This window comes from Indicator indicator, chromosome 16 (assembly GCF_027791375.1).
Source record: "Indicator indicator isolate 239-I01 chromosome 16, UM_Iind_1.1, whole genome shotgun sequence".
NCBI classification, from domain to species: domain Eukaryota; kingdom Metazoa; phylum Chordata; class Aves; order Piciformes; family Indicatoridae; genus Indicator; species Indicator indicator.
Genome location: NC_072025.1, coordinates 8,676,031 through 8,690,729, shown reverse-complemented (window position 1 = coordinate 8,690,729; position 14,699 = coordinate 8,676,031). Strand labels below are relative to the sequence as shown.

Genomic DNA, 14,699 nt, shown 5'->3' with positions numbered 1-14,699 from the left:
GGGGAGCGCACTGCTGCTCCAGTCTGGTTAATAGCTTAGTGTAAGGATGTTAGAAAGGTCCACCCGTTGTCAGTAGAAAGGCCATCAATAGAAATTTATTAAGAGTAATGCTTGAAAGCAAATTCCACTGGCCTCTGACAGTAAGCTGCTGTAACACTTCTTTGATCCTGATGGGTCTGCTGAATCTCAAGTTGAAGTCAGTCGGTTAGGTATAAAGAGCAATGATTTTTTTTTTTATTTTTTAATTTTCTAATGATTTATTAATAAATATTGCTGCAGTCTTTGGATTAATGTTCTTCTTTGAGCTGTGTTGTAAAAGAACTTTATTGGAAGGGGAGTCTTGTTCCATTTTGGTACGAGGAAATGCTGTTAGGTTATATCTCCCATCTGATTATTTTTGTAATGATGTAGGTGTTTCTTACAATGCCGTAGATACGTTTGATTTCTCTATGCGTGGGCAGCTTGATTCTTCAGCATGGTTAGAGTACGTTAAAACAGGAGGGGGAGCTCTCAGCACAGCAGCAGCTGGGCGGAGTGGGGAGAAGCATAGTCTTTGGTCACAGCAGAGGTGGGAGGGGTTGCGATAACTAAGAGGAGCGCCCTAGGAGAACTGAAAATGTGCAAGCAACTGCCCTCCATTTCAAACTCTTCTTGGAAAGTTATTTTCAGAATATTTCACTAGCTAAATGTGGATGTTTATCTCTTTTTTGTCATTAACGCTTGTTTGCTGTGAGCCAGGACTTTGTTTCTCTATTTGTAGAGTGTATTATTATTATTGTAGGATTTCAGTCTGTATAATTTAAAATTTCTAGATTACAACAGTACTTCCATTAAATTGTGAATTGGTTATTACTGATGTGTTAGTTTTTCAATATTTTCAGAAATTTTGACTATTTCTTAAACTACAGCAAGAGTGGTTTTTAGAATCAGACCAGTTGATTTAAGTCAAGGTGTGTGCAACAGCAGTGTGCAGACCAGTGTGAAAATGGGAGTGACTACACACCTAAAGTGAATATCAAACAGATGAAAGGCTAGCTAATTCAGGGCAGGCTAATAGGAGTCTTGGATCTTCCCCTAAAGCAGAAGACCGTCTCTCATGATGTCTTAAGTTTGCTGAAGTGCCTCTTTAGGGGAGAGAAATAGTACTGAAAGCTGAGTACTGCTCCTTGTTGCTGGAATGCCACGTGACTTTCTCCATTTAATAGTTCTTAAATGGTCCCCATAATATTTTTGTTCAACTTGCTTGAAGGAAGTTCACTGGAATTGTAACAGGGAGCAAAGCTTAAAATTCTTTGGCCAAAAATTTCCTTTTAACTGTGGGTGCAAATGCTGCTGTTACTGAAGTCTTGCTTCTGGTTATGTACTGTGCTTGATAATTTGCATGACTTCAGATTAGTATCATTACTTGCAGAAATTAATAACTTCATTTCAAGCAGAACTTGAAATATTTGAGTTTGGCAAAAAAGAGCTGCTCTGTAAAACAATGAAATTGCGTTGGGAAAATACGGTGCCTCTGTTCAGCTGAGGCAGGCTGAGGTATGCTGTGAGCTGCAGCTGCATTTACCGTCAAACACTGATTTGGTGCCGATGAATGTTTTGTTTTTAGTGTCATGGAAACTGTGAGCCAAAGAATGGATATTCTATTCATCTGGGAAAATAGCAGTCCACTGCATAAAACATCAGTTGCTTCCAAAGCAGTTCTTAAAATAGATTTTTGTGAATATAACAGTAAAAGTAAGAGTGCAACAATTTAAATCACATCAATACTACTTTGTTTTTCTATTAGAAGATGTGAATTAAATTAACATAGGCATAGTGAGAGTTTCAAGATAACAGCTATAGCATGGAACTCCTACAATAATTCAATGTTCTACTTGACTGTACAATTTTTGATCTAAAATGGAGAAGTTTGGACATTTCAGTAGCAGTCATAGTACTTTTTATTACCTTTCTTCAAATGGTTTGCTCAGAATAATTTTGGCTATCATTAAGTATCATTTACTGTTTCATACAACATTGTAGCAGTTTAAAGCTCACTGCAGAAACCAGCTAACCAAGAATGTTCTCAGGCAGAGAAGGAAAGATGATAAGGATACATAGTGTGTGGAATTTTTAAACACATGAACATTTTTGCAGAGCCAGTGCATGAAGAATATTTAACTAAGGGAGTTAATTAAGTTGAATTGGAAAGCCTAAATTTGTTTCACTTAAATTTTGAAGTTGGAGGGGAAAATAAGTATAAGATATGAGTGTAAGTTGTAAAGAGAAACCAATACAGAAATAGATACCTAAGGTCATTGCCCTGCTGTGGAAAAAGAAACAGGAAACTGAGAAAAGAAATTGGAGGAGCAGAAGAGATTTGACCTGAGTGATAGGAAGTTAAAGGGAAGATTGCCAATTGCAGGATTTCAGAATCCAGGATTCTGGAATATATGTGAAACTAATTAAATGAAGAGCTGCGCTGTTGTGAGGCCTTCTTCAATGTCCAATAAGAACTTGTTGACTGTATTGCTCTGTAGCCCTGGTTTTGCTTGGTTGGTTCTGTTTGTGATATTTGGGGTGTGCTGGGTTTGTTTTGTTTATTTTTTTTTCTTGTTTTTGAGGGATCAAAAATTGAATATGTATTTCAGATATGCTTAGTCTGTCTGAGGCGTAGGTTTTAGCAATGTAATGGTTGCATCTTATGAGCTTCCTGTTTGCCCTGTTCTCTAAATGGACTACATTACTCTCAATGGTGGTCCTGCCTTCACATGTACTAATGGTGTCTTCTAAATTGGGATTGTTTTGCAAACTTTTCTTAGCATGCACATTGCTGTCTCCTCCAGGCTACTGATAAAGACATTAAGTATGACAGGTTCCATATATGGTTCCATATATGGTGTATAGTTGATAATGGCAAAATTATAGGTGCATGGAGATTGATAAAAATACAGATTTAGGTTGAAAAGCCACTCCATTGAGAAGTAAAATAGGTGCTTGAGATGCTGAGACTTAGATGAGTACTCGAGAGAGAGCAGGATCAAGACAAGTATTTTCTATCAGTGTTTATGACTGTTTAATATCAAGGAGTGATGTGTAGTTGAGAGCTTACAGCAGAGATGAAGAATAGATACGGAATAAGGAAGTGTCTTTGAAATTAATCCTAGTTTGTGTATAAAAGCCTTCTGTAATGATATGCAATCTCCTTAGTTCCCATTGTGTAGTGCAGGGAATTGAAGTACAAGCAGGTAAAATAGATAAAAAGTTACAACGCCTGCATGATTTTTACTTTCACTCTTTAATACTATTTAGGCTTAGAAGGAAGATTTTCACTTTGTAACACTTTCAGGTACCATAACCTAACCCCAAGGTAGGCATTTCAGCTTTCCTGTTCAGTGCCTGGGGAGAATACCTGTGGGATTCACAAAGGCCGGTGTGCCTCTTGCGCAGCTGCTGAGGCTGGCTGGTAAGAAAGATGAAGATAATGGTGGATCACAGAAAGTTTTCATAGCTGCCACCCGCCTTTTGTTAAAGAGGAGGAGGCTGTAGGGCCTTGTCTCAGTCCTGCAGGCATCTTTTGCACTTGACTGAATAAAAAAAGGCAGCTTGCTTCCTTACATGCAGTTCAGAGCACTCCATATCCGTGACCTGTCTTCAGTTGTTTCAGTCTGTCAGGAAGCTCTGCATTTCCAGTAACACGTTCAGATTGTCAAATTGATTCGTAAAAAGGAAAAAATCACTAAATCTAGGGACAAGATTTGAGTCATGTTGATGATTCTTTGTTTGCAGTTGCATTTTAAAACCATGTGTGATGCCTGGCTTGTACTCCCTTAATGCATTCTTACTCTTTTAAGGGTTAACTTTTTTCTTCACCACCCCCCTATTCCCAATATATTATTGCATCAAGGCATGTACCTTACAAAAACCAGCTACATTGATATTGTACTCTGCCAAGCTTACAGTGTAAAAAAGACAGATTTCCCACAAATTCAGGTTATCATTAACCTACCTTTTATTAATAAAATTCCATTTTTGCAATTTCATTATTTCTAACTTGCTATCAGAGGAAAAATTATTTAGGTAATCCTATTTGTTATTTTAAGTGTTGAACAAAATGAACTTTTTTCCAGACATCTTGTACTTCCTGAGTAAAGACCAAAGTAAAACCGGTGTTAATATTTAAGAGAACTCCTTTGTTGATACACATTAAATGTTTCTTTAAAAATTCTTTTCTGAGTCAGACTATCTAGACCTGCTAATAGAAAAATGCAGAATGTTAACAATTACTTTTATGCCTGCCTTCCTGTTGAAATAAAAAATATTTCATCATTCTTATTCATGTTATGGTTTCTATAAAATAATTACTCATATTGACGTAAGTTTTCCTTTTGTTCTTAACATGCTTAGGAAAGGTGTCTTTGTGATCTGCTTTGTCATTTAAAGCAGCATGGTGATATCTCTGGAAAGCCCAGCTTAGCCAAGCAGAGGAGGGTGTTTATTGATATATGAAGTTCTATTCTTTAGTTCACTGAACAACACACCATGTTCCTTGGGGGTTTAAATTTAAGATTTAAGTTCACCTTCACTGTGTGTCTGGACTTGGCATATTCTTGTTAACATTTCTTCAGTCACATTCCCATGACTGTTATGATCTCTTATAAAGACTTTTTTTTTTTTTCTTTGAAAAATGCCACTTGTCTCAACTCCCAAAATAAACAGCAAGTGTGTTTTGTTTTGCAACTCTTAGTTTTTTTGGAGTTTTTTTTGGATATGACTTAAAACAGTATTCATCTTGAGAGTGCTTTGGCAGTACAGTATCAGTGTTCAGTGTTTTCATACATGTATGGAGACATGATATGTCTACAGATGAGATGATGGTTTAGAGAGTGGGTTGGGGTTTTTTTGGTTTGTTTGTGGTCCCTCCTCCCCCTCTCCTGGATAAAGTTCTCTCCAATGTCAGTTTGCGTTTTTGCAACACAGTGATGTTCTCTTGTGCAGTTAGCTTGAGTATTTCAGGGCTTGGTAGGATTGCTTTAAATTTCTGCACAGTCTAAAGTCCCTTCCTGTAAATACTGGCTTTGTACTGAAATAAGACCACCTATTTGAAGCTCTTAGCACTTCAAGTGCTTTGTATTAATTTAAATTAACTATTCTTTATGGGGGTTTTGCTTCATCTCTCTTGGCTCAATGTGCTTGCATATACTGCATGTGAATAGCTAGGAGTTTTCAGCCCTCAAACATGAGATGGCTGCTTTCACGCACTGCCTTGTGAGGCTTTCCCGTCCTAATTCTGACAGATAACTTGGTTACTCTGCAGTGCCTGCAGAAATTCTTCTCTTGAAGCAGTAATACTGGGACAACACTTAACATGTTGTCTTGTTTTTCTTCTGAATTTTGTTTTAGCTTCTAATGTTTGAGGTTTATTTTCAATTTTTTTTTGTGGTGGTGCTGTGCTTTTTTTTTTTTTTTTTTTTTTTTTTTAGGGTGGTATGTGTGTGTGTGTTCATGGGCTGTTTTGCACTCTAGGAGCTACTGCTAGTTTGAAGACCACAGTTTGGGAATACTCTATTTACAGACTTCTGTCGCTGTGCATTTGGGATGGCTCTGTGGAGTGTGAAGGGTGAAGCTTGATTATGTTATGCAAATCATCCAAATAAGAGCTGTCAAAAAGTTTTTGACAGAGTACTATTGTGTGTGTTTGCCAGTTGCCTTATGGAAGGTGGTTATAAATACTTGCCCTGTTTGAACCACTGCTTGTATAGAGAATGGGTGGGGGGAGAATCCTTTGTTGTTGACAAAGCTGGCTTTTCAAGTTTAATGAGAATTAATAGACCTTAGATGGTGAGAACAGCTGTGGGATGCCTATATAAGAAACTGTTCTTTGAATTTTTTATATTTATATGTATAAGTAATTTAGTAATTTTTAGTAAGTAGTATCAGCAAAATAATCTTTTAATCAGAAACAGGTGTAGTATTTTGTTGTAAAGTGTGGGTTCTCTTTTCATTTCCAATTATAAAATCCTCTTGACTTTAGACTTAAGAATGTGCTTGATGTTAAAGTCGCTGGTAGACGCTGAGTAATGGTTGTCCTTAGATCTGGGACAAATTCCACACCAGGAGAGCAAAGAATGTTTTTCAAGTTAGTTTTAAGTAGCAGCTTTGTTAGTGGCTTGAAAATTGCAAGTAAATCCCTTGGGGATGAGATAAGAAAGATAGCAAAAGGAGACGTTTTAACAGACAAAGTAAAGACTTGGAATACTCTAGAAATACATGGGATGAAGAGGTGGATAAAATTGTGTGATAAAATGCCTTCTTGCCACCAGTGTGGAATGTATGCGTATTCACAGGCATACTTAATTTGGTTATTGTGTTACTGTTATTGTATCCCTGATTTCCCTTATTTTTTAGTATGGTTTTAGTGTAGTGATTTTTAGTGTATTTCTACCACTGGATATTCTGTCTATGCATAGCACATATTAATGGGTTAATAAAGTAGTAACATTATTTATGGTAAGGCTAGCCTAGGGTAGACATAGTGGGAAAATTAAACTAAATATACTAAACAGCTATTCAAGAATTATTTAGTTTGCAGATGCTTGCCCACATATGCTTGGGGAGGAGAATAAAGCTCGCTCTTTGTTTGAGAGGTTTGTAGTCCCTCTTTTCCCCTTGCCTTAAGTTATTCATGTGCGTTTTCTGCTAGAAGCTTCAGTTCCTTGCAGCCTTCCACATATTTAGCACAGTATAAGCCTGGTAACTTACAGAGACAGGAATAGTACTGAGGAAGGAACCTTTGTGAATCAGCCACTGATGGAACAGAAATGTTCTCAGTTTGACATGAGCATATAAATTACAGGTTCATAGGGTCAGTCCAAATATAATGTGGAATTTAGTCCAACCTTACGTCCTTTGTACTTGAAGTGTATAAGAGTATTAATAAATTGTTTTCGTAGCATAGGGTCTGTGCAGTACTCTACAAACTGACAGAATACTTTTCTTAGAAGTACTTACAAATCAATGGGGTAAAAGTGTGGGAAACAGTTTCTTTTTAAAATGTTGTGTTAAAGAAGTTGTAAGAAATCCCTTGACTGCTGTGTTTAATGTTTTAATAAATGTAGCTTGAGATCATTGCCAGGTCAGTTCAATCAGTAGCATTTTTAGTGGAAGACTTACGCAAATACCCACAGAACTCAAAAGTATAAAAGAAATTTGCAACTTCACTAATTTTTGTAAAGCACAGTGAAAAAAGGGGGACTCCTCCCCAGCTCCTCCAGATGATCCTGTCGAAATGTCAACAAAAGCAGTAAATTAGTATTTGCTGTCTAAAACATTGTTCTTAAAATTGCAACAGTTACAGTGGGAAGCTAATTCCAGGTAATTCTGGTTTTGAAATTTCCATATTTTGGACCATTTAGATATGAAAGACAGTTCTTGCTCCAGAAAAGACAAGTAATAGGACTAAATAGCAGAAGTATAATGCTATCTTACAAATGAGAATTTATGGCATGGAGAATCCTAGGAGACTGGAGACTGATCTGAGATTGGACAGCTAAGTCCCATAAATCTCATTCAAAATCATGAGCTTTTACATCTTGCAGATTGTTCTGTAGGATTGTGGTCTTTCAAAATTTTAACTGAAGAAATGAGTAGGGAGCAAATTTGTAGTATAAGAACCAAGCTTTACTTAGCCTTATCCTCTTCGATCTGGGAAAATTGCATTTTGGACATGTCATGGAGAGGGGCATAGAAATAATTCCCCCCGCTAGTCATATTCTGTACCTACCATTTCTTTATCTTCAAGAACACATGGGTCATCATTCTTAAGATTACCTATATGGACTATTGCTGATCATCTCTTTGGCACAGCATTCCTGGTTAAATAGGGTTATTTTTTCTTTCCTTCTCTTCTGTTACTTTATTACAATGTGTTTGAGTAACATGATCTTATGTATGAATTATTTGCTAACCTTAACTTTAAAAATTTGAATTGGGAGTTTGCAGACACTTCTTTTTTTAGGTAAGGGAATGTGGATGTATTTGCAGGACTTCAGGGGTCATTGATTGGGAAGCTACTTGCAGTCAGAAGAGGACTGAGCCAAGATGGAGCATGTGGTGAGATAAAGGCTAGGTTAGAAAAGTGATTACAACTAGGGACTTGCTCATAACTGACCTCTGTAGGGATCCTGTAGTTTACTACTAGTCTTGCTTGCACTCTATTTTCTTGAGTTGCTGCTTTATTGTTCATAGCTGAGTGAGTAATTTGGCTTGGCATGAACGGGAGGAGGGTGCTGCAAGTCCAGCAGCTGCACTTGTTGGCACTGACTTCTTAAACATCCTCAGTGTAGCCAGCTTGGCACACATTAGCCAATAATGCTTAAATTGTGAAGAGACAAGGAGGTCCTGGATTTTAAGCACTTTCTTCAAACTCTGTTGCTTCAGATCAATTTCATTTCCATAAGTTTTGATCAAAAATATAAGGAAAAATGTGTGTGATATTTTTATATGTATTCCCAATATACATACATATGTGTATTATCTACTGTTAAAATATTAGAGATAAGATTGTGGGTATAAGACAGATTAAAACTGTGAAAGGCTCTATTAATGAGTAGCCATATATGGCAGTAGAGGGGTAAGAGTGTTTTCTCTGGTGCCATGGGAAATGTCAAGACATGTAGGAAAGATTTTATGGCTGCATGTGTTCGGTCAGTCTTGTCTCTAAGAAGGCAGCACACCAGACTGCAGGAGCAGGGCTCATTTTTTGTGTTTTAGTCTAATGTAATTTTTTTTCCCCCCCACAACACAGTGATTGTTGAATACAAATTTTTAACACCAGAAAATGTTGAAAATAAAAAATAACTAAGAAGAATGGACCTATACTGGAAGTAGCAAGGATATTATTCTATAAACTTTGCATACTTCCTTTCTGCTTTGTGATAAGTTAGAAAATGGCATTAGAAAACTCTTTACTTTGAATATTTTTCTGGTGTCATCTGTATGCACCAGTTAGTATAGCTTTTGCGGTTTGTTCCTCATTATATTGAAAACCTAGTTGAATGCATTTGTTCTCTGGTTACAGAGACACATAGTTTGTTGGTGGGTATTTTGTTACTGGATGTGAAGGAGGAGAAAGCAATATAAAAATTTTCTGGCCAAATGTACCAACACGAGTTTAATAACTTCAAAAAGAAAATCCTCTTAAGTCAACTATGTTTTGTTATAAACTGACTTTTAGGTAAGCTCTCTATTATGACTGGTTAACAGTGTTATCAGGGGTGAAATTATGATTAGAAACTCTGAAACATGTTTCAAGATTCACTGAAGGATGATTCTCTGTACAAGTAGGGTAAATGTATTTCATGTCTGACAAAGAGAGCAGCTGCCAGCTGTGGTCACTGTGCTATTCATACTGGATGATAAACATCGATTCATTTAAAACTGTTGGTGCTTTCCATATTGTCACCCAAATATAAATTCGTAGCAATGCATAGAAAAATCTTTAGTCTGTAAAGGGTTACTTCTGTGGGAACTGAAGTAATTTTTTGCGGAGTTACACATCCTGTCGTCCTCTCATAAAGTAGGCATTATCTAGAAGCAGTGGGTAAAGGCTGTTTTACTACTGACAGGCGTTTATAGTGCATTCACTGAAGTAGTCCTCAGCTGAGTTAATGCAGTGCTGTTTTCAGCTCACTATCACTTTGCATCTTGCTGTTTCAGTTCATTCTGTGTTAAGAAGGCTGCACAGCTGTTATACAGCTGATAGATTTATTATGGAATACAATTCCTTGTGCAGTATTCAAAAGCTATATTAAGTTGTGAGAATATCACACTTAGACAAGTGATTGCAAGAGAAAAAGAATAGTTTACTAAATGCCTATTAATGTTTGAATTGGTACAGAATGTGTCAAGGTTTTAAGTTTATGAAGTTAGGAGGTACTTGTTCAAAATGCTGAGTGGGATTTTCTTGGCTCAGTTTCTTTTAACTACATAGTCCTTGGGCCTCTTAAGTAGTGATTAGGTCATTGAGTTTTTTTATTGATGAAAACACATGAAACTTACTAAAAAAAACCCAAAGCAATCCAAACAAACAAACAAAATCCCCAAAACCAAACAACCAACACCCCAAACCAAAACACAGACACACAAAAAAACCTTCTGAAAACCCACAAAACCACGAACAAACCAACCCACCAAACCTGTGAGTAGATTTGTGCAGATTTCATCTTTCTTTGTATAATCAACTCAATTATTTCTAAATGTCTGTTGCTTTAATTCAGATCTGGTTGGAAGACAAAATAGTAGGATATAGAGTCACTGTGGTATGTAACCTGAAGATAAGTTTACCATGATGGTTCTTTGGAAGCAATGTGTAGAATGTACTTCTAAAATGACAGCAGATAATTTTTGAAATATTGAGATAGAAGGTACATGATGGTGATCAAAGAGCTGATGATTCACAATAGCTGTGTGCAAAAAGCCCTACTGATGGGAAGTACTGAAAGGTACTAAAGAAGATCTGATGGGATGTATTGGAGCTCAGAAAATTGGCCAAAGCTGCTGTAGTTCTCATTAATATTTTGTGAAAATAAAGTGGGAGCTGAAGAAGGAATAAAATTCATTTGAGCATTGCTTTACCTTTGAAGCTGGTATGTCTACTCATGTCTTTACAGCTGTGCTTACACAAACCTGTGCAAATGAAAACATTCAGTGAGGATTTTGTCATCCAAGAGTGTTTTTGCATACCCTTCTTCTTCCAACTGATGTTTCCTCATGTCCCCTTAATGTCAAGCATTAATGTTTCTGTATTTCCAGCTATCGTAAAAAAAGATACTATTGGCATCTGTGTAGTGAGCACTGACTGTGACAAGACCCTCATGAGAGAATGTAGAGAGGTATGATCAGACAGAGGGTATAAGATATTCAGCAGCAAATCTTGTGGGGTAGACCTGCCAAACATTTCGGGGTCTGCTTTGGCTATGTTTTTAAAGTTTGTGTGCTCATAAACACTGGTACTCCAGTAAATCTGATTTGTTACAGTAAGCACTACATTTTTATGCTCTTCTGTCATATGTAGAGAATCTGGATAATGTAGGAAGCTATCTGATAAGCTAAAAAAAAACACCCAAGGGATTCAGCTTTGATATATTTGGCTTTGTGTTTGAGCTTTATTAGATGCCCAAGACTGCCCATGCATTGATCAGACAGTATGTATGAGACCTACCAGTTTGTTAAAGGAGTGAGGAAGTGCCATTTTCTCAAAGTTGGCATTACATACCTTTCAAATACTTGACTTACTACATGGAGTAGTTGCTAAGTGTTTTCTCTTTCTGTTGATAAGTAAACATTACCTGTAACATTTACTTGCAATGCTTTAAATGGTGATAATAGTATTGTGCCTGGAAAGGAGCAGCTGAAGTGACAACAGACAATTTGCAGTCAATACACTCACATTGTGTTGATAGTGGAACCATCCTGTGATACTGGCGGACAGCACAATGCTGGGAAACCTTTCCTGTGTAGTATCAGTGAAGCTTCACAGACTGTTAATGGAGTCTGTCCTATTCTCTTATGAACAATGAAGCAGATGTGCTCTGGTGGTGCTCATGTCACCTTCTCTCTCCCATCCTTCTGCTATGCAAGTGTGAAGATCATGCTGCTAGCACAGTGCTCCAGTCCAGCAAAAGGGACAACAGGATGCAGTTGTACAGTACAAGAGAACCAGGGACAGGCCTTGAGTGTGGCCTCAACATGTGTTTCTGTATTGTGTGATTGTTTAAAAAGTCACACCTTTAACATGGTGACACCATTGCAGGTTTTAGAGTTGTATCTAAGTACTTCTGACACAAATGTGTTTGGGAGACTCTGTGTAAAAGGCACTGTCTTGTACTTGCTTGAAGAGCTTAGCCACTGGACCACAGGTTAAATTTTAATTTGCTCCAGCTCTAGTTCTTCACAAATGTTTAGGCAGTGCAGCATCAGGCAGCCTTGACTTTTCTTGATAATTTCTTAGAAGCAAATTTAGTATAGACAGGGCTATTCACATCAGCTTTTTTCCTTTAGTATGAACCTCCTAGGCTTTTGAAGTGATAACATTTAAATAACATGATTTTATGCATTCTTATCTAACAATTTCCTGCTTACTACGCAAACTGCAATTTTAAATCATAATTTTTCTAGCTTCTGTAATTGACTTGTACAAATATTTGTTTTTAAAGCCTGCCTAGAATATTGCATACTACAGTTGGAGTTGTTTATCATGTGGTATAAGATTCTCATTTTCTGGAAAGAAAATGCTGACTCTGGTTTAACATGAACAGCATGATTCATCCTACTTCATCTTATTCTGCATGCTAGGTATTTCATTTGCTTGGTAGGTGTTAGAAGCAAATTGCTTCAGCAGAAAAATGTTAACTTTTTTCCCTCCCTTTGTTAGAGCAGAGCTGCCATTTTTCAAGCAAACTATTGACCAGACTCCCTGTAGTTAAGATGATAATCTTGCAGAGATCTTGTGCCAAGAGATTCAAACTTTGTCTTACGCACTTGGCTTACACAAGATGCACTTTTAAAAATTAACATTATAGTTTTATGCAATGATATTTAGGGATTTTTTTTATTGTTGTTAAGAGAGAAAAATCAGAAAAAGTAGCCCAAGTCCAGTTCTAGAAGCACAATTGCAATACCATGGAACTATTTGTCACTTAAATGGGAATGTGTAAGACAGGCTGCTTTTTCTTCGTATGAGGCCTGGGTGACATACATTGTTTAGAAAAGGAAATGCCTATCTGGTTTAGATGGCATTGATTTTCAAATAGGTATTTGTGGATGCTTGCCTTTGGATAAGACTGAATAGTGGTATAGAGTGTTTCTTAGTTCTCTGTCATAATTAGGGCAGGTATATGCACTTGTTGTTTCCTGCTATGCACATACTTGATGACTGTCTGATTCTTGGCATTGTTCAGCAAAGAGTTCTGTTCCAGATTTTTTAAAAAAATGTTGATTGATAAACTTCTGTACCCTGGTGGGTATCTTTTACACCAAGTTTTAATATATAAACGTACCGGTTTGGTGGCATAACCAACAAATGCAGCAATAAGTAGTTCTCCTGGAATTGTCAACCATATTGTTCCTGCCTTCTGCCCTCAGATAGCAGTGTCCAAGGGCAGCCGCTCTACACAAGGCCCATGTTTGGTATGTGCTACCTACATGGAGATACTGTGTGTGTGGCGGAAGAGTCTTGTTTGCTGTCTTGACCAGTTGTATCGCTTGACTTCTGCACCCGACTGGAATGTACATGAAATGAAAGGGTTTTAAGGCTCTATGAGTGTCAAGAGCTGAAGAATTCAGCCATGATTAGAGTCTGGTGTGGGCTTTCTTGTTGTTCTGAATTGAAGTTTTTACTAACTTTTCAGCTGGCTTTATTTGTTTTATTTTACTGTTTAATGTATTCATCACCTCACGTAATACCAGCTATGTGTTATTTTGATGTAGGAATGAAAAATGTCTAAGAATGTCTCTATCTTTGCTCATTGATAATGCAAGTGAAGCTGGACCTTTGCTCTTCTTAATTAAATGTACTGATGAGGCTCTTTTGTAACAATAAAAAATTGTGATGGGTTATGTAAAAAATGGAGTTAGGTAAGTGTGTCATCTAATACAGTAGTGCTGTGTGAGTGCATTAAATGCAGATGTATAAAAGCCTAATTTTATGATGCAACTTAATTTTTGTTAATTTACTGTGGTCCGAACTGATTTTCTGAATTGCATATATAAGGACAACTGATGTAAATATGTTGCAGGTTTCTAAAAGAACCTAATTTCAAATGTCTTTCTTTTATAGGAAAAACATCAGATAGAGGTCCATTTCCATTGTATGGTAGAGATACGGGCTTGCCAGGCTGTCAAGTAAGTATAGCAGCGATGGAAAGCAAATGGAATAATTCGAACTAAAATTTAGTTTAAGTTACTTGAATGTGTTAGGCTACCAAGCATAGTAAAAAGAAAAATGGGTTCTACAATTTGTAGAATATATTTTCTGGATTATATGTGGTCAAATTGCGTTGCATCCACTTACAGGAGATACTTCTGCAAGAGTATTCCACGAGTATGAATTCCTCTTTTCAGTAAAAGGGCAATTGTTACTAGTCTGAACATTGAATGATGTGCTTTAGATGTGTCTATTGCATCTTTCTACAGATAATCATGAGATGAATTTTCTTATCCTTTGCAGTTGCTTGTTCCTCTCTCCAAGGCTGCAGACAGAATTGCAGACTAATACTTACTGCACATCATGATTAGTCTGTGATAATAAGATTTTTTCACATAATTTGTAAAAACAAACCAAACCAAAACAAACCAAAACAACCAGTAATTGCTGCATACAGTTCATTAGTCAACTGTTACTGCAAGTGAAGATTTTGTACACTTTTAAAGGAAAACAGTTACTAGGCTTTCAGTTTTTAACAATTAGGTTATCCAGTTTAATGATGTATTATTTTAGGGTTTTGATGTTGTGTTCTTTAATTAAAGAAAACTTTATCTCTAAATCTTTGTTTCAGAATGAAGATTTCTTTTTTGTTTTGGTTTGGTTTTTTTTGCTAATAAGCCACATGAAGAATACTCTATTGATTTATAGTTTAAAAGTCTATTTTGAATGTTCAGGAAGTTTGAATGTTTAAAAGTGTAATTTTCATTTTATTATGCTCAGTATTTGTTGACAGATT

The 14,699-nt window shown here is 36.6% G+C and overlaps 1 protein-coding gene across 5 annotated transcripts in view; it reads left to right on the top strand.

The window, feature by feature from the left end:
- The window catches only part of TCF12 (transcription factor 12), a 162,290-nt gene that overhangs the window by 77,791 nt on the left and 69,800 nt on the right, over nucleotides 1–14,699 (top strand). For all 5 annotated transcript variants that reach the window (XM_054387921.1, XM_054387920.1, XM_054387918.1 and 2 more), the window contains exon 6: nucleotides 13,817–13,881. In XM_054387921.1, coding sequence (XP_054243896.1) covers nucleotides 13,817–13,881 — 65 coding nt within the window. The remainder of the gene's footprint in view (nucleotides 1–13,816; nucleotides 13,882–14,699) is intronic.